This window comes from Thalassophryne amazonica, chromosome 8, assembly GCF_902500255.1.
Source record: "Thalassophryne amazonica chromosome 8, fThaAma1.1, whole genome shotgun sequence".
Taxonomy (NCBI): domain Eukaryota; kingdom Metazoa; phylum Chordata; class Actinopteri; order Batrachoidiformes; family Batrachoididae; genus Thalassophryne; species Thalassophryne amazonica.
Window position 1 is genome coordinate 115698860 of NC_047110.1, and position 26504 is coordinate 115725363.

Genomic DNA, 26504 nt, shown 5'->3' on the forward strand with positions numbered 1-26504 from the left:
AAAGGATCTTACCGTGTGGGCTCAGGAACACTTCAGAAAACCATTGTCAGTTAACACAGTTCGCCGCTACATCTACAAATGCAAGTTAAAACTCTACCATGCAAAGTGAACAACATCCAGAAACACCACCGCCTTCTCTGGGCCCGAGCTCATTTGAAATGGGCAGATGCAAAGTGGAAAAGTGTGCTGTGGTCTGATGAGTCCACATTTCAAATTGGTTTTGGAAATCATGGACGTCGTGTCCTTTGGAGAAAAGAGGAAAAAGACCACCCAGATTGTTACCAGTGCAAAGTTCAAAAGCCAGCATCTGCGATGGTATGGGGGTGTGTTAGTGCCCATGGCATGGACAACTTACACATCTGTGATGGCACCATCAATGCTGAAAGGTACATCCTGGTTTTGGAGCAACACATGCTGCCATCCAAGCAACATCTTTTTCAGGGACGTCCCTGCTTATTTCAGCAAGACAATGCCAAGCCACATTCTGCACGTGTTACAACAGCGTGGCTTCATAGTAAAAGAGTGCGGGTACTAGACTGGCCTGCCTGCAGTCCAGACCTGTCGCCCATTGAAAATGTGTGGCGCATTATGACGTGCAAAATACGACAACGGAGACCCCGGACTGTTGAACAACTGAAGTCGTACATCAAGCAAGAATGGGAAAGAATTCCACCTACAAAGCTTCAACAATTAGTGTCCTCAGTTCCCAAACGCTTATTGAGTGTTGTTAGAAGGAAAGGTGATGTAACACAGTGGGAAACATACCACTGTCCCAGCTTTTTTGAAACCTGTTGCAGGCATCCATTTCAAAATGAGCAATTATTTACACAAAAACAATAAAGTTTATCAGTTTGAACATTAAATATCTTGTCTTTGTGGTGTATTCAATTGAATATAGGTTGAAGAGGATTTGAAAATCATTGGATTCTGTTTTATTTACATTTTACACAACGTCCCAACTTCATTGGAATTGGGGTTGTACACAAATATAAATACCAGACATACTGATCAATACTGGTTTACTGGCTCCTACTGTTGCTCTCCTTCCTGTCCTCTGTCTTCCTGTTCCTCCTCCTCCCCCTGAGTGAGGAGTTGTACAGTCTGATGGTCTGAGGGACAAAGGAGTTTTTCAGTCTGTTGGTTCTGCTCTTGGGAAGGAGCAGTCTGTGGCTGAAGAGGCTCCTCTGGTTGCTGATGACGGTGTGCAGAGGCTGACTGGCATCATCCATAATGTCCAGCAGTTTGTCCAGTGTTCTCTTCTCTGCTACCATCACCATAGAGTCCAGCTTCATGAGTCCTGTCTTACTTATATATTTCTTATTCATATCAAAACACAATTTTATTCTTCTGTTAACATTAAAAGTGAAATATCTCGTATGTATATTGGCCTTTTTATTGCCAAATTATGAGACTGCACAACTGTTTATATGGTATGTTTATAGTATATCTTTTTATTTCCGTGAAAGCACAATTTTTATTTTTACTCCTGTTTTATTTGTTTTATGTCACAGTTGATTTGGCAACAAACGTATGTTTCCCATGAAAATAAAAACCTTTGAACTGAGAGAAGTCTGCACACACACACACACACACACACACACACACACACACACACACACACACACACACACACACACACACACACACACACACACACATACACACACACACACACACACACACACACGCACACACACACACACACACATTTTTGTTTCTTGATGATGGTTTTGAGTTTTGGTCTAAATCTGGTATCAGTTTTTACAGACGGTCCTTCCGTGGGTTCCAGGCGGGTCCACACAGACTGGACACACTTTCACCCGCCGTTGATTTGACTCGGGTCCAAACAGGACCTCAGAGGTCTGGTGGGACTGGAGCCTGTGAGCATCGCGTGATGTGAAAACAGATCCTGAAAACAGGTTTGTGACCAAAGAGCAGTTAAAGGACTGAAGCTGTGGCACCAACTAGCAGCTTTGGGACCCTTGATGACATCATCCAACAGATTCCACTTTCCAACAGGCATGACAAGTTAAACCCCGGAGGATTGTGGGAACTTAAAGGTGGAATTCCAGTCATACACGGGGCTTAGCTGACACAATGGCACATGTGTCCCGAGTCCTGTCTATATTTAAGACAACCGGACTCGGTGTCCAAGCTGGACCAATCAGGAAGCAGCTGCCAGCTAAATATTAAAGCTGTGTTTTTTGGGTTTGTGCAGACGACGAGGACGCAGCTCAAAGGTAAGTTTGAGACCTGCAAGCGTTTGACTTCAACTTTTTTGTGTTGATGACAAAATCATCATCTCAACCAATCAACAGAACAGGGCGGAGCTTATGTAACCAGGTGGCAGTCACATGCTGGCGAGATGGGATTAAATTTGGGACTTTAAATCTGCAAGTTTTCATTTTGCACTTTAAAATAATTTTAATGTTTTTCATGGGAGCTTTTTGTTTTCAGACAGTGAGACACAGACAGACAGACAGTGATACACACAGACAGACAGAAAGGGAATCACACAGACAGAGAAAGACACAGACAGACAGACAGACAGACAGACAGGGAGAGAGTGAGAGAGACACACAGACAGACAGACAGTGATACACACAGACAGACAGACAGGGAGACACACAGACAGAGAAAGACACAGACAGACAGACAGACAGACAGGGAGAGAGTGAGAGAGACACACAGACAGACAGACAGGGAGACACACAGACAGAGAAAGACACAGACAGGGAGACAGACACAGACAGACAGGGAGACAGACACAGACAGAGAGAGACAGACAGACAGAGAGAGAGAGACACACAGACAGACAGGGAGACAGGCACAGACAGACAGGGAGACAGACGGAGACACACAGACAGACAGGGAGACAGACAGAGACACACAGACAGACAGAGACACAGACAGACAGGGAAACAGACACAGACAGACAGGGAGACAGGCACAGACAGACAGGGAGACAGACGGAGACACACAGAGAGACAGGGAGACAGTGATACAGACAGACAGGGAGACACAGACAGACAGAGAAAGACACAGACAGACAGACAGACAGGGAGAGAGTGAGACACACAGACAGACAGACAGACAGGGAGACACACAGACAGAGAGAGACACAGACAGGGAGACAGACATACACAGACAGAGACACAGACAGGGAGACAGACAGACAGACAGGGAGACAGACACAGACAGACAGGAAGACAGAGAGAGAGAGACACACAGACAGGGAGACACAGAGACAGAGAGGGAGACAGACGGAGACACACAGACAGGGAGACAGACAGAGAGAGAGAGACACACAGACAGACAGGCACAGACAGACAGGGAGACAGACGGAGACACACAGACAGACAGGGAGACAGACAGACAGACAGAGACACACAGACAGACAGGGAAACAGACTCAGACAGACAGGGAGACAGGCACAGACAGACAGACAGAGACCCACAGACAGACAGGGAGACAGACACAGACAGACACGGAGACAGACAGAGAGAGACACACAGACAGGGAGACACAGAGACAGACAGGGAGACAGGCACAGACAGACAGGGAGACAGACGGAGACACACAGACAGGGAGACAGACAGAGAGAGAGACACACAGACAGACAGGGAGACAGACACAGACAGACAGACAGAGACACACAGACAGACAGGGACACAGACAGACATGGAGACAGGCACAGACAGTCAGACAGAGACACACAGACAGACAGGGAAACAAACACAGACAGACAGGAAGACAGAGAGACACACAGACAGACAGGGAGACAGACACAGACAGACAGACAGAGACACACAGACAGACAAGGAGACAAGCACAGACAGACAGGGAGACAGACGGAGACACACAGACAGACAGGGATGTCTCCCTGTCTGTCTGTGTGTCTCTGTCTGTCTGTCTGTGACAGACGGAGACACACAGACAGGGAGACAGACAGAGAGAGAGACACACAGACAGACAGGGAGACAGACACAGACAGATAGACAGAGACACACAGACAGACAGAGACACAGACAGACAGGGAGACAGACACAGACAGACAGGGAGACAGACAGACAGGGAGGCAGGCACAGACAGACAGACAGAGACACACAGACAGACAGGGAGACAGGCACAGACAGACAGACAGAGAAACACAGATAGACAGGGAGACAGGCACAGACAGACAGAGACACAGACAGACAGGGAGACAGACACAGACAGACAGAGACACACAGACAGACAGGGAGACAGGCACAGACAGACAGACAGAGAGACACAGACAGACAGAGACACAGACAGACAGGGAGACAGACACAGACAGACAGAGACACAGAGACAGACAGAGACACAGACAGACAGGGAGACAGACAGAGAGAGAGACACACAGACAGACAGGGAGACAGGCACAGACAGACAAGGAGACAGACGGAGACACACAGACAGACAGGGAGACAGGCACAGACAGACAAGGAGACAGACGGAGACACACAGACAGACAGGGAGACAGACACAGACAGACAGGGAGACAGGCACAGACAGACAGACAGAGACACACAGACAGACAGGCAGACAGGCACAGACAGACAGACAGACAGACAGAGATACACAGACAGACAGGGACACAGACAGACAGACAGACAGACAGGGAGACAGGCACAGACAGACAGACAGACAGAGACACACAGACAGACAGGCAGACAGGCACAGACAGACAGACAGACAGACAGGGAGACAGGCACAGACAGACAGACAGAGACATACAGACAGACAGGGACACAGACAGACAGGGAGACAGACACAGACAGACAGACAGAGACACAGAGACAGACAGTTGGAGTGTGTAAGTGTTTGTTGTTGTTGCCTCAAACCAAACGTTGCTGCTGTCAATATGTGGATCAGGTGACCAGAAAGTTTCCTGAGGTTGGACTCGGAGTCCTCGGAGACGCTGTGAACTGAAGACTCTTCTTTGACAGTCACAGAGAACATGCGGGTCTCTGTGACACTGTCCCTCGACCCGACTCCCTCGATGCTGTGATATTTGTGGACTCAGTGAGGAAAGAGTGTCTGCGTGTGTGATGATCCTAGATCGAGACTAAGATCCAGGATTTCAGTGACTTCCTGGACTTAAGACTCAAATGTGAAGTGAAATCTGATGATCTGAACTCATTATTATTACTAATGATTAAGTAATGAATTAACTCCAGCGTGGTGTCACTAAGACTCTCGGTGTCCAAATCCTTCTGGACGTGTCTGTGTCCACAGCGATGGATCCTTATGAGGAATCTGATGACGATGAGCTCAGTGATGAAATCATCCAGCTCAGCATCCATCAAGCCTGCCAGGACACCGCCGCTTCCACCTCAGCCGCCAGGTACCAATCCCCCAAACCTCCAACCCTGAAGGTTCTGGTCCAAGCTCATCCCGACTCTTTGTTACTGCCCCTTTAACAGCCGTGAAAACCTCACAGTCCTGTCTGCCATCGAGCAAGGCAAGTCAACCACAACCCTCAGCATACTGTGTGTCTGCTTACTTGTCTCCCTATCTGTCTCCCTCCCTCTCTGTCTGTCTCATTGTCTCCCTGTCACACTGCTGATTGGTGTAGATCATTTTATTCATGTTATGTCACAGAATGGGCGGGGCTGGGGAGCAGCTGTTTGTCTGCAGACATGAAACAAAACCAGCAAACAAATCATCAAATTACACACAAGATTATATATATATATATATATATATATATATATATATAAAGAGCAGGAAGAGAGACATGAACACACCTGCACACACACTAAGAAACTTGCTCAAAGGCATCTCACTGTCTGATGGGGAAATGAACCAAGAACCCTATAGTCCCACTGAGGCGATGAGGAAGATTAATTTAGTCCATGGTGACATTGTGCGGGGGGGGCTCACCCCAGGGTCAGATGGGGACTGACTGGCCGCAGTGGGGTGGAGGAGGTAGTGTTTCAGGCAACTGACCACAGCGACTGCGAGCAGCAGAGAGGTGAGTTAGAACTGACATTTTTTAATAATAATGTGGGCATTTCCTGTTGGTCACGAGTTGAGGACCGACTGCTTCCTGTTAGAGGGACACCCGTCACCGAGTAAGTGAATCTGAAAGAAAGGTTTGAAATCTGAGTATTCCTGGCAAGAGTTACATCATGGAGGTTTCCGGTCAGGTTTGGCGGAAGGTGCTGGAACCCACCCTCCGGGCTAGGGTTAACAAGATGGAAACACAAAATGTTAAAATTGTTGTGTGGGCCGCTGAAGAGGAGGTACTGCTGGCCCACCACCACCAGAGGGCGCCCTGCCTGGAGTGCGGGCTCCAGGCACCAGAGGGCGCTGCCGCCTTATGGGAGTAGCCTGGGTGACAGCTGTCACCATCACCAGACACAGCTGTTCCACTCAGCACAGAGGTATATCAGGAGGACGGCGTCTCCACCTCAGTGCCGAGATATCGCCTAAGACTGAGGTAATATTCTCTGCATTTATATTCTGAACAACCAGCTAAACTTGTTAAACCTTTTCAGGACTGTTGACTACTGATAGCTTCATTGCTTGGATAAGTACTCACCTTCCTGCTGTACTTTGACAAGAGGTGGAGACGGCTTCTCCCCTCTCCGTTACTGGGTGCGGTCGCATCCACACCTGTGTGTTGTTGCTCTCTCCCGCCAGCAGTACCGGATCCGACGAGCGGAGGCAGTGGCCACCTGGGAATTCGGGACTTGGCGGTTCCAGTATTTCCAGGGTTCGGTGGCAGAGGAGATCTGGGTGGTTCCGGTTCGACTGAGACGGACGTCTCCTACCTTCGAGCCTGCCCACACGACACCAGCGGATTCGACCCCAAATTGTGATTGTTGTATTTATTGTGCTCGTTTCACAATAGTAAACCTTGTTATTTACCTTCTCCATTGTCCGTTCATTGCGCCCCTGTTGTGGGTCCGTGTTCCTACACTTTCACAACAAAAATACTGTATTATACATGGCAGCAATGATTTTTCAAATGTTTTCTGAACTGTTCAGGTTAAAAATGATCCAGGAACAAAACTAGTTCCTAAAACCAGGATAGAAACATTTTGCTTCCTGTACAGTGAGTGACGTGGTGCAGGGTTCATTCAGTCCGGGACATTTCTCTTGGTTCTTCACTCTGTACTCTTCTAGAATGCTGAGTGTTGTGTTGTCGGGTAATTCAGGTGAGGTCTCAGTGCTCCAGCAGATGCTGAGGTTCACCTTCGCCTTCAAGGAACTGGACAATCGCGGGTGGCTTCCTGTCCACCGAGCAGCACTACAGCCGGACCCAGAGGTCTTGAAGACAGTTCTGAGACGTAAGTCCCTCAACCATTCAGTGCTTCTTCTGTTTCTTACTTGCAGCCACTGAGTTAACGGGACCAGAGGCCGGCAGGCTAGACTCTGGAACCACGAGAACCACTGGAACCAGACCCTAGCAGAGGTCCTGCTGCGCTGGCAAAATCTAGTTCCAGATCACACCCAGACTTTAAATTCAGTGAAAACCAGCTAATTAGGTTTGAATAATGCTGCTAAGGTGGAATCGGATCCAAAGGGGTCGAGGTCACATCAGGTCAGCCGGCAGTGAGGTGGCGGTTTGAGAGCCGGGATAGCAGAGCTGGACTGAGTTCTTTGTTTTGGGTCAGTGGCTGTTCAGGGGCTGAACCTGGAGGAGCGGACCGCTGCAGGCGGAGAGACGCCACTGACGCTCGCCGTTAAAGCCAGACTGCTGCAGAATGTGAAGAGTCTGCTTGAACACGGCGCTTCACCGAACACCACCAACGCCAAGAACCAGACGCCGCTGCTGCTGGGTAAATGCTCGCCAACATCTCAAAGTCACCGGTTCATACATCACAGGCCAGAACCCGCAGAGAAGCACCGGCTCAGTGTGGACTTAAAGATGGTGCCGCCACAGTTACTTTGAAAAGTTACTTTATTAGTTACTTTTCACAGTTATTTCACTAGCAGCTGCTGACAACTTGTAACTAATAAGGAATGTAACCAGTAACATAACTTGTAATCTAACTTGGTTATTTAACCAAGTTAGATTACTAGTTGCCTTATTAGTTACAAGTTGTCTGCAGCTGCTAGTGAAGTAACTGTGAAAAGTAACTTTTCAAAGTAACTGTGGTAACGCTGCTTCCAGAGATCATACGACAAAGTTCTGTTTGAAAAATCTCTTCAGTCATAAAATTATATTTTCTGTTCCTTCAATGAAATGAATGAACGCTGCAGAACATTGGACAAATGCGTTTCCACACAGGAAACGTCTCTAGGTAAGGCTAGTTTCTCACAGACTCACGGACGCTGAAGAACATAGCGCATTTCTGCTGCTTTTGAGGAAGAACTGCAAAAAAGAAGGGAAAAAAGAGTAGAAAGGAAGAAGAAAAGGTCCACTGTTTGGGTCAGAGAGTGTTTGTGAGCCTAAAAGAACTTTAGCGACGTGTTACAAATGTTTACAAACACTTATAAATTTTGAAGGTACAAAATTTATTTGGGGCAAGAAACACTGCTTGCAATCCTAAAAACTGTTTTGCAACCATTTAGCTTCACAAAACCCAACATTTGCGACGTCCGCTGCTCTGTGACATCTGGGTCGTCATTGATCCGGTGAGATTGATCCACTTCCTGTTGGTCTAAAACAAATTCCACCCTCTTGTTTGCAGCGGTGAGGGCCGGCTGCTTTCAGACCACGTGCACACTGGTCACACATGGCGCCTGGGTCGAGCAGCTTTGTCAGAAGAAGTGGACGGCCATGCATGAAGCCGCCAGGGTCGGCAACGTGGACATCATCATGGTGCTCCTGAGGAACGGTGGACGGGTGAACCAGAAGGACGTGACAGGAGTGACGCCGCTGGCTGTGGCTGCAGAGCATGGACACTTCCACATCACAGAGATTCTGCTGAACTGCGGTCAGTTTGAGTCCAGTTCAGTGACCAAGATGCATCTGTTGGACCCTGAAGACTCTCAGTGAGGAGAAGCTGAAGCAAAAGCAGCTCGGACTTCTTCAGCCTGAAACAAACTGTTTTAGGATTCAGATTCTAAAGCTGTCAGTCTAAAGCACGGCGGCACAAGAACTTACTTCCTTGAAGGTTCTGGTCCAAGCCCACCTGTGCCCTTTTAAACCATTTTAAACCACTTAGTTGAGTGGAGAAACATCTTGATCAAGGACTGAAACAAGAAGTCCAGCTGCTTCTGCCTGAATGTTTAGCTGAGACAGATAAATGAAATCCTGGTTTTCAGGATAAATTTGGGTCCAGATGATCTTACATGTGTGTTTAGAGTAATAACTCTCTGAGTACTGCGTTTTTTTTTTTTCCTTCAAACTGACGTCTCCTGTCAACTGTTCCTACTCAGGCAGCAGCGTGAATTCACAGGCCTGTAATGGGGAGAGTGTCCTCCTGGATGCAGCAGGATCTGGAAACACCGCTTGTATTCAGCTACTACTGGACAACGGTGCCAACCCCAACCTCCCCAGCATCACTGGACACCTACCAATCCACAAGGCGGCGTACGCCGGGCACTATGAGTCAGTACGGCCCTTCCAGCACTCACACCGATGGTTGGGTTTGAAATTTGTCAAATGATCTTTAGGCTCGGTTCTTCAGGTGACTGAAGTCCAAAACCTGCTGAGAACACCAGACACGTCTGTTAGTCACGTCCCTGACAGCAGCACGTCTCGGGTAACGATTGGTGATGAAGAATCCTTTCTGTGTTGAACTTTATCCATGTTAATTCTTGCATAAGTACACAAGAGGAACTAGAACTAAAGATGAACTACAAGCAAAACGTTTGGGAAATTAGTGTCGTTTGTGAGCCAGTGAAAAAAGTTAAAGCTCGCTCATGACTGTAAGGTCATAGATTAGACTCTGGGAGTACATCTACTGCCCTCATTATCATTCAGTTCAGTTCAGTTCAGTTTATTGGCCATTTGCAGTTACAGAAACCACATTGGAAAAATGGTGCAAGAAGCTCAAGTGCGCTGTTGACGTTAAAAACTATACCAGAAGACGTGAACAAACAATTTAACAGACACACTGTTGTATGGCTGGGGGGGCCTGGCTGCCTTTTTGTTTCTGTCTTTTGTCCTGTCTTTTGTTTTTCCTTCCAGGTGGCTTGCATTTGGGACTGAGTGGCTGTGTAGCTGAGTTTATCAGGACCTCACCCTGATCACCTGAGGCTGATCACCTGCGGCTCGTCAGGACTCACAGCTGTGGTGCATCTACATGGATTGGAACATGGTGGCATTTAAGACTGGAGTACACAATGTGTATTTGCCAGAGACTCGACCTTGTGACCAGACGGGTGAGATCGTCGTCTCGAGAGCCATCTCATCATCAGTGGATGCAGAGAACGTCCAGGTTTGATGCATGGTCTGTGAAAGAGGAGGGGGTGAGGTCTCACGCTCGTCAGCACACTTCCTGAGGTACGTTAGATTTTGTGACTAACATTTATACAGTCAGTAAATGTGGTGTCCCTCACACCTTATTATATTGAGCTGTATGTTGGTCGTGTAATCAGCTTCCACTGCAGTGGAGTTTTGTGAACTGGATGTTCCATGCCTGCAGGGTGGGAAGCTGATTAGTAATTAAGCCAGAAAGTGTTTGCTGTTTGTGCACCTTTGAGCGTTCTCTCTGTGTGTTGAGTGTGGACTCACATAATGATTCCTTCTTTCACAGACTTGGTTTGTCGCGGCCACCTGGGGGGTGTCGGCGGGGTCCTTGGGTCCGAATTGGTTCTGGCTCCGGACCGTTAGCGCTGCTGGGAGCGCACCGCAAAACCACCACGCCAGACCGCGCACTTTTATATTTTTTCACATCACTGTTATGTTCATTAAACTCAGTTATCCTTTGTACCGTGCTCTGCTTATTTCATACTGGGTCCTTCAAACGCTGGTCGGTTCTCCGGGCTGCGTCCGACACATAACACACACGGTAAACAAATGCCATGTAAATTCTAAAAGATCTAAAAACTATATCACGAACAAGAAAACAACCAAACGCCTGAGGAAAACAAATATGTACAAATCTAAAATTAAGGAGTTCATAAAAAAGCAAACTAAAAACAAATTAAACAATGGAAATATCAAAGTGCATTGTTAATGTGTAATAAATAAATAATAAATAAAATGCACTATATAAAGTGCATTGTGCAAATCCAAAATTCAAAGTGTGCCATTCAGAATCCTCACAGCTTGTGGAAAAAAACTCCTCGAGTGTCGGACAGTAGAGCATTTAACACAACAGAATCTTTTTCCAGAGGGAAGAAATTCAAACATGGCCATAGACGGATGACTTGAAGTGTCATTAATGATCTGCAAAGCCCGAGTTATAAGTCTGGCTTTGTAAATCACCTCCAGTACTGGCAAAGTGCAGCCGATGGTCCTGCTGGCCGAGCGGACCACTTGGTTTAAAGTCTTTTTTTCTTTTACAGTGAGATTACCAAACCACACAGTAAGACAGCTTGAAAGTTCACTCTCAATTACGCAATGATAAAAGTTTAGGAGAATCTTTTTGTTTTGTGTAAATTCTCTCAGCTTACGTAAAAAGAAGAGACGCTGCCTTGCTCTCTTAACAATATTGGAAGTATTTGAGTTCCAATTCAAACCATGGGAAAGAAACACACCCAAGAATTTACATTTCTCAACAATTTGCACCTCAGAGTTATGGATAATAATAGGATCATGGTTCCTATTGTGACTTCAGTCAGTCACAATAGGAACCATGATCTCAAGAGAACTGCATGACTGAAGTTCTCTTGAGAAAAAATGTTAAAGCTCAAATGATCCACAAGAGCTGAACAGCTGCCGGTAGTTCAGACTGTGGACCTACGTACTGTGTTAGTGTCAAACTGTCTGACCATCGGAAGAATTAAACCTGATCTGGTCAATTCCTGGACTGGGAACTACATTTCCGGTAGCAACATGAACTTGCACACTTGTAAAGGGGGAAGTGTCCTGGATGCGGCTGGATCCGGAAATCCCACCACATTCAGCTGCTCCTGGAGAACGGCGCTGACAGCAACCTACCCAGCAGTGCAGAACTACAGAAGGCGTCAAGTTCTTTTGACGGAAGCAGAAGATGCTCACCTGAAAAAGGACATTCCACGTGATGTTGGTGGGCATGTAGGATGTCCGTGCATGACAGCCGTGTCAGAAGGACGCGGCTTCAAACAATTTCCTGTTCATGTTGCATATTGTCCTCTGGAAGGCAGCAGCACAGTTAGCCCCCCGAGTCCAGAAACAAGTCTTCAGATTTAGTTCTTTACCATGCAAATCTTTTTGCACAGGTTGGAGTGACCTCTCAGGAGAGGACCCTGATTAGAACCAGGTCTCTACAGAGGCTCCTGTTTAGTACCAAGTCTCTACAGAGGCTCCTGTTTAGTACCAGGTCTCTACAGAGGCTCCTGTTTAGTACCAAGTCTCTACGGAGGGTCCTGTTTAGTACCAGGTCTCTACAGAGGCTCCTGTTTAGTACCAAGTCTCTACGGAGGGTCCTGTTTAGTACCAGGTCTTGGTATGGTTGTAGGACTTTAGTCAGAAGAAAGGCTACTTTGAGGGAACATGGGATTTGAACCTGCAGCCATGTGGCGGTGTTCCAGCGCACAGGTGCCTCAGAGTGGATCACCTCAGAGGCCATGTCTCAGCTGGCTTTGGCAGATAGATGGTTAGTACCAGGAGGAGGGGGTGGGTCTTGCTGGGTGGTTGCCGGTCAGAAGTTAAACCCGGGTGCAGGGCAGCAGCACGTGTTTCCGACCCGTCCATCAGATTGACACAAACCGTGTCATTCATTATTCCAACATGTAGTTTTCTGTTGCTTGCAGCGCCCTGAAGATGCTGATACCTGTGACCACCAAGAAGGCCATCAAAGAGGCGGGTCTGAGCCCGGTCCACTCTGCAGTGGAGGGCGGCAGTCACCACTGCCTGAAGCTCCTGCTGGCCTCTGGCTTTGACATCAACTACAAAATGGACAAGAGAAACTCCGAGAACTACCGAGACATGAGGAGGACCGCCTTGTATGTCGCGGTCTCGAACGGCGATGTGGAGTGCACCAGAATCCTGCTGGCTGCTGGGGCTAAGACAGAGCTGGACCCGCTGTGTTGCCTCCTGGTGGCCGTTCGGTCGGGTCGCTACGAAATCGTGGAGCTGCTGCTGGCAGCTAAAGCGGATGTGAACTGTTACTTCACGGTGGTGAGCGACACAGTTTTCCCCACGGCGCTGCAGTACTGCCTAAAGGACGAGGTGATGATGCGGCTGCTGCTCAACAATGGCTACAAAGTGGAGACCTGCTTCCTCTGTCATCATGATGACACCTTTGATACAGAGGATGACGGAGACGGAAAGATTCCAGTGAGTACCAACATATTCTGTGGTCACACACCCACTGTGGACGTGAAATTTTAATTCTAGTCACAGCCTGCAGGGGGCGACACGTTGCACAGCAGCACTGTTGGTTGTCCATTTGGCTGCTCCCGTTTTTTGTGTTCGGGGTCACCACAGCGGATACAACCACATCCGCATTGATATTTGGCACAGGTTTAACGCCGGATGCCCTTCCTGACGCAACTCCAGTGTTACCCGGAGAAACACACACAGCCGCTGGTGTTCCAAAGAGGTCTCCCATCCAAGTACTAACCAGGTCCCGCACTGCTTAGCTTCTGAGATCTGACGGGATTAGACTGATGTTCACCTCTCTCTCTCTCTCTCTCTCTCTCTGCACCTGTCTCACTGTGTCCATCTGTTTCTTTGTCCCTGTCTCATGATGTCCACCTCTCTCTCTGTCCACCCGTCTCATGAAGTTCACCTCTCTGCACTTGTCTCACTGTGTCCATCTGTCTATTTGTCCCCCTATCTCATAATGTCCTCCCCTCTCTCTGTCTCTGTGTCCACCTGTCACAGTTCTGCGAGTTCATGAGTCTCTGCTGTCTCGTGCACCTGTCTGGGAGCGTGGTCAGGATCCTGCTGGATTACGTCAACCACGTCAACATCTGCTCCAAACTCAGACGGGTCCTGGAGAAGCAACCAGAGTGGCCCCAAATATCAGACATCCTCAGTGAGTGTTTCCATGTTAAAGCTGGTCAGTGGATCAGTGAGGTCCAGAGAAAGTTCAGTTCAATTTATTCATACAGCACCAAATCACAACAAGATGCTTGGTAAGATCTAATCTCACCGACTCCCTGAACAAGAACACAGGCGACAGTGGGAAGAAAAAACTCTGATGATATTGAGGAAGAAACCTCAAGCAGACCAGACTCAGAGGGGCAATCCACTGCCTAGGCCACATCGTCACATCGACAGCGACACATCGCCAGTGTAACCCCTAGTGACACAAAGTAATCCTGCACCCTGAGAACGCAGAGCCTGGGTCGGTACGTAGGGTTTAATTAGGTCAGCTAGGTAGGGAGGTGCCAGTCCGTGAACAATTTTATAGACTAGTAGCAGAACCTTAAAATCTGATCTCACTGGGACAGGAAGCCAGTGAAGAGACACCAAAATGGGTGTAATGTGGTCAAAGTTTCTGCTCCCTGTCAAAAGTCTGGCTGCAGCATTTTGAACCAGTTGGAGAGCCCTAATCTTTTCCGGATGAAAAAAAAAGATTAGGCATCTTTTCCGGATGCCCCCTGGATGCCTCGCTGGAGAGGTGTTCTGGGCACATCCCATCGGGAGGAGGCCCCGGGGAAGACCTAGGACACGCTGGAGGGACTACGTCTCTTGGCTGGCTTGGGAACGCCTTGGGGTTCCCCCGGAGGAGCTGGGGGAGGTGTGTGTGGATCAGGAGGTCTGGCCGGCTTTGCTTGAGCTGCTGCCCCCGCGACCCGACTCCGGATAAAGCAGAAGAAAATGGATGGATGGATGGATGGATGGATGGATGGATGGATGGATGGATGGATGGATGGATGGATGGATGGATGGATGGATGGATGGATGGATGGATGGATGGATGGATGGATGGATGGATGGATGGATGGATGGATGGATGGATGGATGGAGAGCCCTAATGCTGTACTGCGGTAAACCAGAAAATAGAGCATTGAGAAAGACATCTCAACCAGGCCGGGGTTCCTCACAATGGACTTCAGACCTGAGAACCAGAGGCTCAGTTACGAACCATGCGTACGAACATTCTCACGCAAAGTGTGGAATTTATCAACATGTACTTAGAAATATGTGTAAATATACACACTGCATTTAGAGGTGGAACAGAGGAACTGTAGCTAGCTCACAGCATGAGCCCTTGTCCTCAAATGATCTTTATGTCCTGTAATTAATCATCACACAGTCAGTAATTATGTGGACTCAGAAACAGACGTGTCCTCTCGTTGGTGTCAAAACCTACAAAGATGTGTGTGTAACCTTTGACCTCAACAACAAGCAGCTCAACCTCCACCTGCTGCCCCAAGACTAGCTAAAGTCCAAAACAAAAGGGGACACCCCCCACAGAGAAACACAGAAACCACAACAACAGTCAAGGATAGGGGACAGACCGCTATGAAAAAACAGAGCTGGAGAATGGATTCTGAGACAACTGCAACAATAAATAATTGTCTACTTTGTCTGTTAACTGTAAAGTTTGATGCTGGTCCTTGCGGTGAACTCATTAAACTTTACCGTAAATGAATCAGAAATGTTGGATGCATCAGGGACAACAGAGAGGATGAGTACAGGAGCCTAGTGAAGGACTTTGCTGCCTGGTGCCACACAAACCATCTACAGCTCAACACCTTGAAGACAAAGCAGCTGGTCATTGACTTTGGGAAGTCTAGACCAAGACCAGTTCTGATGGAGGGAGCTGAGGTGGAGGCTGTGGATTTCTACAAGTAGCTCAGGCTGTGGCTGGACAGCAAACTGGACTGGACAACCCACACCAACCACTTGTACAAGAAGGAACAGAGCAGGCTGGACTTTCTGAGGAGGCTGCTGTTGTTTAACATCTGCAGGAAACTCCTGTGGATGTTCTACCAGTCCATAGTAGCTGGCGTCCTCTTTTACACTGTAGTGTCCTTGGGTAGGGGGCAGCACATCCAAGGAGGACACATCCAGACTGGACAAACTGATCAGGTGGGCTGGCTCTGTGGCTGGCATGAAGCTGAACTCTTTGTTGACGGTGGCAGAGAAGAGAACACTGGACAAACTGCTGGACATTATGGATGATGCCAGTCAGCCTCTGCACACCGTCATCAGCAACCAGAGGAGCCTCTTCAGCCACAGACTGCTCCTTCCCAAGAGCAGAACCAACAGACTGAAAAACTCCTTTGTCCCTCAGACCATGAGACTGAACAACTCCTCACTCAGGGGGAGGAGGAGGAACAGGAAGACAGAGGACAGGAAGGAGAGCAACAGTAGGAGCCAGTAAACCAGGATGCCTGGTATTTATATTGTGCATTTGTATTTATATTTGCAAACTGTTTTTCTTAACTTTCACTTTTAATACTCTGTGTGCTTCTTACCCTGTGTGCTGATATATAATGCTGCTGGAACCTCAATTTCCCTGAGGGAGTCTCCCCAAGAGATCAGTAAAGTTCTACCTAATGGAATCTAAAGGTTCTCAAAGCTTGTTAATATTTTTGTCCATCAGTGATTTGACCTATGAGCTTGAAAACTGAATCACTTCTTGCCCATCAGGATATGAATCCTCTGTAAAAAAAAAAAAAATCTTAACGACATGAAAATTTGTGGGTTCCAGGCTGTTCACAAACAAACAAACAAACACGGGTGAAAACACCACTGTAGTGACCATTCACATTTTTAAACAGAATTCACCAAACAAGAGTGTCATGTGTGAGTGCAGCGGTTTTTCCTGCTCTGCACATCGCGGCGTGTCGCCACAGTGAGCTCCCGCCTCATGCATTCATGTCTCTGATGAACTGAGGTTAACAAGGCTCATCCTTGGCCTGACGACGTGTATTCTGTGCAAACCGACGTCTGCTGACAGAGCCCCTGCGTGGATGGTGACCAACTGTCTGTGATACACATGTAATTAAGCCGTCTCTCACACGTTTCCTGCCTTGCCTGCTGTAAAATACAACAGAAGGCCTGCTCGACCCCCAGGTGCTGCCTCCTCTGCCAGGACATCTGAAACTGTATAAATATCTGTAATTACTGTGAATAAAATACTTGACTTGCTCACATTCTCTCACACATGACTATGACGATGCTGCATGAACGAACATGCAGCTGGAAATAACGGCGCACACCTGCGCTGCTAAAAATGGGGAAATGTGTCTCTGTTCACCCAACACAAGTTCCACACTCGTGGTCACTACATGACCACCAGCGTCCACACCGGTGATCCAGAGGCGATCACCACAACCTCTACACCTTCGCTGACGGAGTCATTAACGGCTCTTATTGGTGGTTGGGTTCAAAACTACTGGTAGACTCGTTGTCGCCACATAGTGGTGCTGCTCATTGCACCTTGACTGTTTCCCTAAAATTTTATTTCTTCACTCTTGTTTTTGAAAGCAAATGGATCGAGGACATGCATGAGCTCTAGAAAAACATCAACAGCTGATCCTGACGTGTGACTGAACGCCGTGAGCCTGTTGGACAGATACGAAGATTTGTTTTTTGTGGTCTTACAGATGAAACTTTGTTCCTACGACAGCGTTTAGAAGCTTCTCCACAGACGGTTTGGTCTCAGAGGATCCTGGTTCTGAGGTTTGTTTTGGCCCGTTGGTCTCAGAATCAAACTCTGATGGTTACGTAGATGTGAAAATTTGGCCATGATTTAAAAAGGCCACAAATCTGAGACGTCTGCTGTCAAGACAAGACAAACGTCCACTTTCCTATAAAAATACTAGCCCAAAGCTCTTGGTCTGGACCTCACTCAGGGCTTGAACTCTTGCAGCTTGTAGGTGTTTGTGGCCCGACAGTTCTGATGGACTTCCTCCAGTCTGGTACAGAACCCGTTTTTTTCCTTTCAGTCTTGTTTTGTCCTTCCATCTTCACACTTTCCTGCCTTTTTCTTACATTCTTGTCTCACCTCGACCTTCTCTCCAGGACTATCTCAGATGTTTCTCCTACTTATGTTCTTCTCAGTTTCTCTTATTTCTTATTCTCACCATCTTTTCGTCTCTCAGTGCCACCGCAGAGCGCCCTCTGCTGGATGTGCTGTGTTCACGTCAGCAGGCTGTTAGGTACATTTATATTTGGGGAAAATAAGTATTTGACCCCCTGTCAGTTTTGCAGGTTTTCCCACCTACGAAGAATGTAGAGGTCTGTAATTTTTATTGTAGGTTCACTTCAACTGTGAGAGACAGAATCTAAAAAAAAAAAAAACGTCCAGAAAATCACATTGTATGATTTTAAAGAATTAATTTGTATTTTATTGCATAAAATAAGTATTTGAACACCTGTGAAAATCAATGTTAATATTTAGTACAGTAGCCTTTGTTTGCAATTACAGAGGTCAAACATTTCCTGTAGTTTTTCACCAGGTTTTCACACACTGCAGCAGGGATTTTGGTCCACTCCTCCATACAGATCTTCTCTAGATCTTTCAGGTTTGGAGTTTCAGCTCCCTCCAAAGATTTTCTATTGAGTTCAGGTCTGGAGACTGGCCAGGCCACTCCAGGACCTTGAAATGCTTCTTACGGAGCTCCTCCTTAGTTGCCCTGGCTGTGTGTTTGGGGTCATTGTCATGCTGAAGACCCAGCCATGACCCATCTTCAATGCTCTTACTGAGGGAAGGAGGTTGTCAGGACTGGATGAGGGCAGGACACAAATGCAGGCTCGACAAAAGGAAATATACTTAAAGGGTGGTTTATTCAGGCTAGGGATCGTTAACAGCAAGGCAGTCCACGGAGCAAAAGTACTTGACAAGGATTAAGCTAAAGACGTGGTCCAAAGAACAAGCAAGGTCAAAACACGAGCAAACAGGTATGTCAGAGCAGAGGCAAAAAACAGGATCCAAACATGACAATAAGAGATAGTACAAGGAAAACCATGAACACCACCCTAACTTGATCAAAACTGAAAAGCATACAAGAACGTGATAAGTGAATCATGGGAAATATTACAATAAACCTACTAAGAACAGACAGAAGAACTACAAGAAAACAAAACTGAAAACCAAAACCAGAAATACCCAAATACTTAACAGAAGAGAGAACAGTAACATAAGCAAACAAACACTAAATGCTGAAACATAAAAACAGACTGTGGATAAACTAGAATGGAACTAAAACATAGCTGTAAAGTAACAAAGAAAGAAAGTGACAAAGCAATATGAGAACATTGAATAAACATGAAGAAAGAGGCAATAACAAAACAAGACTAAAACATAACTGAGGTGAAAAGTAACAAAGGAAGAAAGTGACAAAGCAAAAATCAGAACATGGAAAAAAAAAACCCCACATGAAGAAAAAGGTAATTAACAAAACGAGGCTGATGCCAAAGGAACAGAACTAAATGAAGAAGGGACATATGGGCTGAAGCCTGGAAACGGCCGGGACATGACAGAGGTTGTTTGCCAAAATACATGACCCCATCCATCCTCCCTTCAATACGGTGCAGTCGTCCTGTCCCCTTTGCAGAAGAGCACCCCCAGAGTATGATGTTTCCACCCCCATGCTTCACGGTTGGGATGGTTTTCTTGGGGTTGTTCTCATCCTCTAAACATGGTAAGTGGAGTTGATTCCAAAAAGCTCTATTCTGGTCTCATCTGACCACATGACCTTCTCCCATGCCTCCTCTGGATCATCCAGATGGTCACTGGTGAACTTCAAACGGGCCTGGACATGTGCTGGCTTGAGCAGGGGGATCTTGCTGCCCTGCAGGATTTTAAACCATGACAGCATCATGTGTTACTAATGTAATCTTTGTGACTGTGGTCCCAGCTCTCTTCAGGTCATTGACCAGGTCCTCCTGTGTAGTTCTGAGCTTTCTCAGAATCATCCTTACCCCACAAAGTCAGATCTTGCATGGAATCCCAGGCCGAGGGAGATTGACAGTCATCTTGTGTTTCTTCCACTTTCTGATAAATAATCATAACAGTTGTTGTCTTCTACCAAGCTGCTTGCCTGTTGTCCTGTAGTCCATCCCAGCCTTGTGCAGGTCTACAGTTTTGTCCCTGGTGTCCTTAGACAGCTCTTTGGTCTTGGCTATGGTGGACAGGTTGGAGTGTGATTGACTGAGTGTGTGAACAGGTGTCTTTTATACAGGTAACAAGTTCAAACAGGTGCAATTAATACAGGTAAAGAGTGCAGAATAAGAGGGCTTCTTAAAGAAAAATGAACAGGTCTGTGAGAGACAGAATTCTTGGTTGGTAGGTGTTCAAATACTTATTTGCAGCAGTAACATACAAATAAATTTAAAGAAAATCATACATTGTGATTTCCAGATTTTTTTTTTTTAATTCTGTCTCTCACAGTTGAAGTGAACCTACAATAAAAATTACAGACCTCAACATTCTTTGTAGGTGGGAAAACCTGCAAAACTGACAGGGGGTCAAATACTTATTTTCCCCATCGTATGTTCAGTCAGTGTCCTGTTGTGTGTGTGTGTGCATGTGTGTGAGCCTGATCTGCTCATTTTTCTAACCACTTCCACAATAGCTTTTTATACAAGACCTAAATAGATCCCTGTCATCTGATTGGTGGTTTGTATGTCATGTGATATTGCTCATTTGTTCCATTTTGGGTCCATACGTTTTTATGTTTTGAACCATTGTACGCCGCAACCACCTTAATGTAAAAACACAACGCATTGTGTTTGCGTCTCTGTGTGCATGCAGCAATCAAGCTTCGACGGACCGCACACTCACACGATCACTATCACAACCTTTGACACGACCATGTTTAAAAACAAACATGGTGGGGTTTGTTTTGGTGACAGACAATGATTTGAAAGAACATATTGATGGTGCTCATTCTTCTAACACACACACACAGACAAATCCCGTACGCCATAAGCTGTCTGGAGGCACTTGCAGTATGACAATGAACTATTTTAGGTGTCATATAAAACAAATAATGAATTTTTTTTTTTCATTTTTTCATGTGTAATGGTAAAAGTATTTATTGAGACTCGCTGAACGGAACATTTCATCTTTCACTTCATGAAATATTCTTTCCAATGCATGAATGAACAAAACATTCGTATAACACTGAAAGCTCATGATCACATCCCCACAGACACATTAGCTACAAGAGACTGCAGCAAAGTGAGGAGCTGTTCAGACGTTTTACAGCAACAAGACACAACATTCATTATGCTGAGACCCTGATTCATGCATTTATCTCTTCTAGATTGGACTACTGCAATGTTCTATTTTCTGGTTTACCACAGTCCAGCATTAGGGCTCTCCAATTGGTTCAAAATGCTGCAGCCAGACTTTTGACACGAAGCAGAAAGTTCAACCACATTACACCCATTTTGGCGTCTCTTCACTGGCTTCCTGTCTCTGTGAGATCAGATTTTAAGGTTCTGCTTCTAACCTATAAAATTGTTCATGGACTGGCACCTCCCTACCTAGCTGACCTAATTAAACCTTACGTACCGGCCCGGGCTCTGTGTTCTCAGGGTGCAGGACTACTTTGTGTCCGTAAGGTGAATAAGAAGTCTGTGGGTCACAGAGCTTTCTCTTATCGTGCTCCTGTTCTGTGGAATGATCTCCCTGCATCAATAAAAGTCAGATTCTGTGGAGACTTTCAAGTCCAGACTTAAGACGCACTTATTTTCCCTTTCATATGACTACCATACAGGCATAGTATGTTACTATGCTTTTTACTCTTTTAATTCATTTTATTAGTAAACAGAGCGTGCCGCGGCCTCAACTTTATCTAAATTCTGGGTCTTTTAGTGAAGTTTAGGGCTAGTGGCCGGTGATCACCTTAGTATTTCTTCTGATTTTCTTGTTTAATGCTGACAAATTATACAGTATTTGTTGTCTTTCTGATGTCTGATTCTGTTTTTTCTCTGTTTAAGGTGCAGCTCCATCCAGAGGTGGGTGTGGTGTCTGTTTCTGAAACCGTCTTGTGCACTGGCAACATTTCCTGTATATTTGTTTTGTAATTTGTGTCTGTATCATGGCCCAAGCAGAGGGTCACCCCTTTGAGTCTGGTCTGCTTCAGGTTTCGCCCTCAAATCATCAGAGGGAGTTTTTTTCTTACCACTATCGCCTGTGTTCTCGCTCTGGGGGTTGGTGAGGTTAGACCTTACTTGTGTGAAGCACTTTGTGGCAACTTTGTTGTGGCTAGCATACTGGTATAGTATGTTACTATGCTTTTTACTCTTTTAATTCATTTTATTAGTAAACAGAGCGTGTCGCGGCCTCAACTTTATCTAAATTCTGGGTCTTTTAGTGAAGTTTAGGGCTAGTGGCCGGTGATCACCTTAGTATTTCTGTGTTTCTTGTTGTTTAATGCTGACAAATTATACTGTATTTCTTGTCTTTCTGATGCCTGATTCAGTTTTTCTCTCTGTTTGAGGTGCAGCTTCATCTAGAGATGTGTGTGGTATTTGTGCTGGAGACCTTCCTGTCCTGTGCACCAACAGCATTTCCTGTATATACGTTTTGTGAATTGTTCTGTAATTTGTGTTTGTATCATGGCCCAAGCAGAGGGTCACCCCATGAGTCTGGTCTGCTTGAGGTTTCTTCCTCAGAGGGAGTTTTTCTTACCACTGTTACTCTGGGGGTCGGTAAGGTTAGATCTTACTTGTGTGAAGCACCTTGAGGTAACTCTGTTGTGATTTGTGCTATATAAGGGTGATTCTTAGACTATGGGCACTTATTATGTCCTTTGATCATATTGTATGAAAAACAGAAAAAAGGGGAAATTTCACACTTTTATAGTTATCTTTACAATGAAAGTGTGTTAAGAAATTTGTTCTAGTAGTCTGATGACTTTTTCACCTTTTTTCAGCATCATTATGCAAATATTGCCGTTTTGTGCTTGTCCCACACCCAGACTTTTGATCTTCAATGATAAAAATGAATGGTAAAGAAACATTTTTTTCTAATGTTTTAAAATATCTCTGAATAAAATATCAGTAAAATAATCAAAACATAATTGGGGTATTCAATGTCATACAACTGTTGTGATTTTTTTTTAAACAAAATGTAGTTGTCCCACACTATTGCCGTAATTTCCACCACAACACTGTAATGTCCCTTTAAACAGTTTGTATGAAAGATTGTTTGGGTAGTTTCTATGGAGATAAACAGTGACATCAGAGCACACGTATATAGTGCCAAATCACAACAAACAGTTGCCCCAAGGCGCTTTATATTGTAAGGCAATGGTGTGGTGGAAATTACATTTACAAGGCCAATAGTGCCCGTAGTTAAAGAATCAGCCATAAATGAAAATAAATTGAAATTGAATTATGTCACCAGCTGGGCGTGGCAAAAATAGAAGAGGGGTCCATTTTATGCAAATACTGAGTGACGTGAGACGGGGACTGACAACCTGAGTAAAAAGGCAGCGAGGCATCAGCTGACAGCTTGTGGAAACAAAATAGTCCAAGATGGTGGAAAATGTCCAGCAATAGCTGTAATTCTTGATTTTTTTTCCCCCTCATATGTTGTAAGAGTTAATGAGAAATAAACACATAAATCTAAAAACTCAGTTTTTGTAACCAGATTAAACTTCTCAGGTGATTTACAGACGTCTTACGGAGACGTTAGCATGCCACGAAGTGGTACAGGAACGTCACTGTGACAGAAGCTGGACTCAAACAAATCAAGAGAACTTTGGTTCCGTTAATCAGTTAAGTTTTGGGTTTTCCCTCGTAATCATCAAGCATCTCACACATTAGCACCAAATAACTACGAGCTGGCCACGCCCCCAGAAACACCCCTCAGGCCACAAAATGCCAGGGGCTCGTCACCCTCACGTCGCTAATGTGACAGTCGAATATTAATTCGAAAACATTTACAGGCTGACGGCCATCAGTTTGGTTACCTAAAAACTAACAAACATAAATAAACCTGGATCCTCTTTCCCCCCCAGTGGATCAGGTTGGGGTGTTAAAAACCCCTGACCTTCACGGTGACCTTGAACCGTAGCTCTTGGCTCACACTCCTGGTCGGCTCTTCAATCAGTCACGTCCAAACCGTCCTCATACATTCATCAACCTGATGCTAATGAGGACTAAAGTGTAAGTTGTTTCTGACTCTGGACTTCAGTGATCATTCAGACCAGAACCTTTGAGACCTGATAGCTGGTCCAAGTCTGACTTTCTGAACCTTGCTCTCCAGACAGTCCTCGCTCTCTCAGGCACCTCTGCAGACTGGAGATACGGCGGCGTCTGACCCTGAAGAGAATCAAAAACCCCGACGTCATGAACTCCGAGGTTTTCCCCCCCAGAGTGAGGAGCTTCCTCCTGTTCCAGGAACTGGATCTGTACAACCAGAACACCAAACACATCATGTGAAGAAGACGTGACCGCCACAGACCACACGCCCAAGACAAATATCTGAAGGTATTTTTTTTTTTTTAAATGCTCAAATGCAAAACATTGTTTCCTGTTTCCGAATAAACAAATGCCTGTAAAGACCTTTTGCTCCATCACTGAATTAGTAATTTGACTGTCAGTTTGTCTCATTTCCTGCAAAAGTTCCTCTCAAATGAAGAAACAGTCTAGTTTAGCTGGTTTGTCACCATCTAGTGGACGATATGAGCATTTCAGAGCTTCTGGTACATGTCAGACTTGTTATTCATAAATATCACATTTCAAATGGGAAACAGTGACTCAGTGGTTAGCACTGTTGCGTCACAGCATTAAGGTCATGGGTTCGATCCCCACCTGAGGCCTTTCTGTGACATATAATGCAAAAGACACATTAAATGGGGTTTTCAATGTTAAATTCAAATAGCCATAAAATCTGTAATCTGGATCAGATCCAGATCAAACTTTGTCAGTCGATAAAGGATACCACCCAACATAACACTGACCCTCTTTGATCCTTTTTGACTGAGTTATGAAATTTTGAAAATTCATTCAATGTTAAAAGGATAGGGATTTTTCCAGTTTTCCAAGATTTTTCCTGACTTTGATGTTGAAAATTGAATCACCTCTTGCACATCAGGATATGAATTTTCCATAAAAATTTCAAAATGATTTTTTGAAAATTGTGGGTTGCAGGCTGTTCACAAACCAACGGGTGAAATAATAACCTCTGCCCAACTTCACTGGTGGAGGTAAAAAAAAAAAAAAAAAAAAAAAAAAAGGCATTTTCTCTTAGCACTAGTGACACACAGCTGCTTGCACCTTTGCTTCCCTTTAGGTGTTCGTTTGGCTGGAGAAAAACGCAGAGCAGTAGATCTGGACTGTGCAGAGTGTGTGGTCAGAGGTGAACCGCTGTAATGCATCCTGTGTTTGTTGACAAAAATCTGCACACTAAAGACTTGAGTCTTTCCCAGGATGAACCTGCTAACAGCGTGCAGCTTTTCTAAAGTGAACACACATCAGCTGGAGTGGACAGTGTGACGTGTCACGCCTTGATGAAAGTCTTCACAGAATCTGACTTTTATTGACGCAGGGAGATCATTCCACAGAACAGGGACACAATAACAGAAAGCTCTGTGACCCGTAGACTTCTTATTCACCTTAGGGACACAAAGTAATCCTGCACCCTGGGAACGCAAAGCCCGGGCCGGTACGTAGGGTTTAATTAGGTCAGCTAAGTAGGGAGGTGACAGTCCATGAAAAATGTTATAGATTAGTAGCAGAACCTTAAAATCTTATCTCACTGGGACAGGAAGTCAGTGAAGAGATGCCAAAATGGGTGTAATGTGGTTGTACTTTCTGCTTTGTGTCAAGTCTGGCGGCAGCATTTTGAACCAGTTGTAGACCCCTAATGCTAGACTGCGGTAAACCAGAAAATAGAACATTGCAGTAGTCCAATCTAGAAAATACAAACACATGGATCAGGGTCTCAGCATCAGCCATAGACAGGATGGGACGAATCTTCGCTATATTTCACAGGTGGAAGAAAGAAGTCCTCGTAATATCTCTAATGTGGAGGTCAAAGAACATAGGATCAAAAATTACCCCAAGGTTCCTCACTTTGTCAGTGTGATGTATGACACACGAGCCGAGGCTGTGTTAACTGGTCAAATTGATGCAGATGTCTCACTGGACCAAGAACCATCATTTCAGTCTGATGAGTTTAAAAGTAGGAAGTTAATAGTCATCCAGCTTCTCACTGATGCAAGGCAATCTTCTAACAATTTTATGTGGATGAGATTACCAGCGGTTTACCCTGTACTTACTTTCCAAAGTGGGCCAACTCCTTTCTTCCAGTCCTTTACCATCTCACTGAGGGGTGGGTCACAGGCCAAATGGAGGATCCCGTCTGTCTCAACCCGTACTTCAGCTCCAACAATCTGTTTCCAAGTCTAAAGACTGTCCACCAGCCCCCAAAGCACACAACAGCAGAACCTTCTATTTATTTGCTGCCACCTGCTGGTTACTTTTTGCCATTGTGGCTCCTCAGTGGAGACAGCGCCCATGTCATTGAAATGCCACATGTGGTTCGCGTCTTTAGATTCTCAGTGTG

The 26504-nt window shown here is 45.7% G+C and overlaps 1 protein-coding gene across 1 annotated transcript; it reads left to right on the plus strand.

Annotated features, from left to right (window-relative positions):
* Positions 1-5261: 5261 nt before the first annotated feature.
* On the plus strand, positions 5262-24443 carry LOC117516372 (ankyrin repeat and SOCS box protein 15-like). Its single transcript, XM_034177338.1, has 9 exons — positions 5262-5368; positions 5448-5485; positions 7188-7319; positions 7647-7811; positions 8667-8912; positions 9358-9529; positions 12823-13348; positions 13898-14051; positions 24201-24443. The coding sequence occupies exons 1-9, from the start codon at positions 5262-5264 to the stop codon at positions 24374-24376; spliced, it is 1716 nt and encodes a 571-aa protein (XP_034033229.1). The 3' UTR covers positions 24377-24443.
* The last annotated feature ends 2061 nt before the right edge of the window (positions 24444-26504 follow it).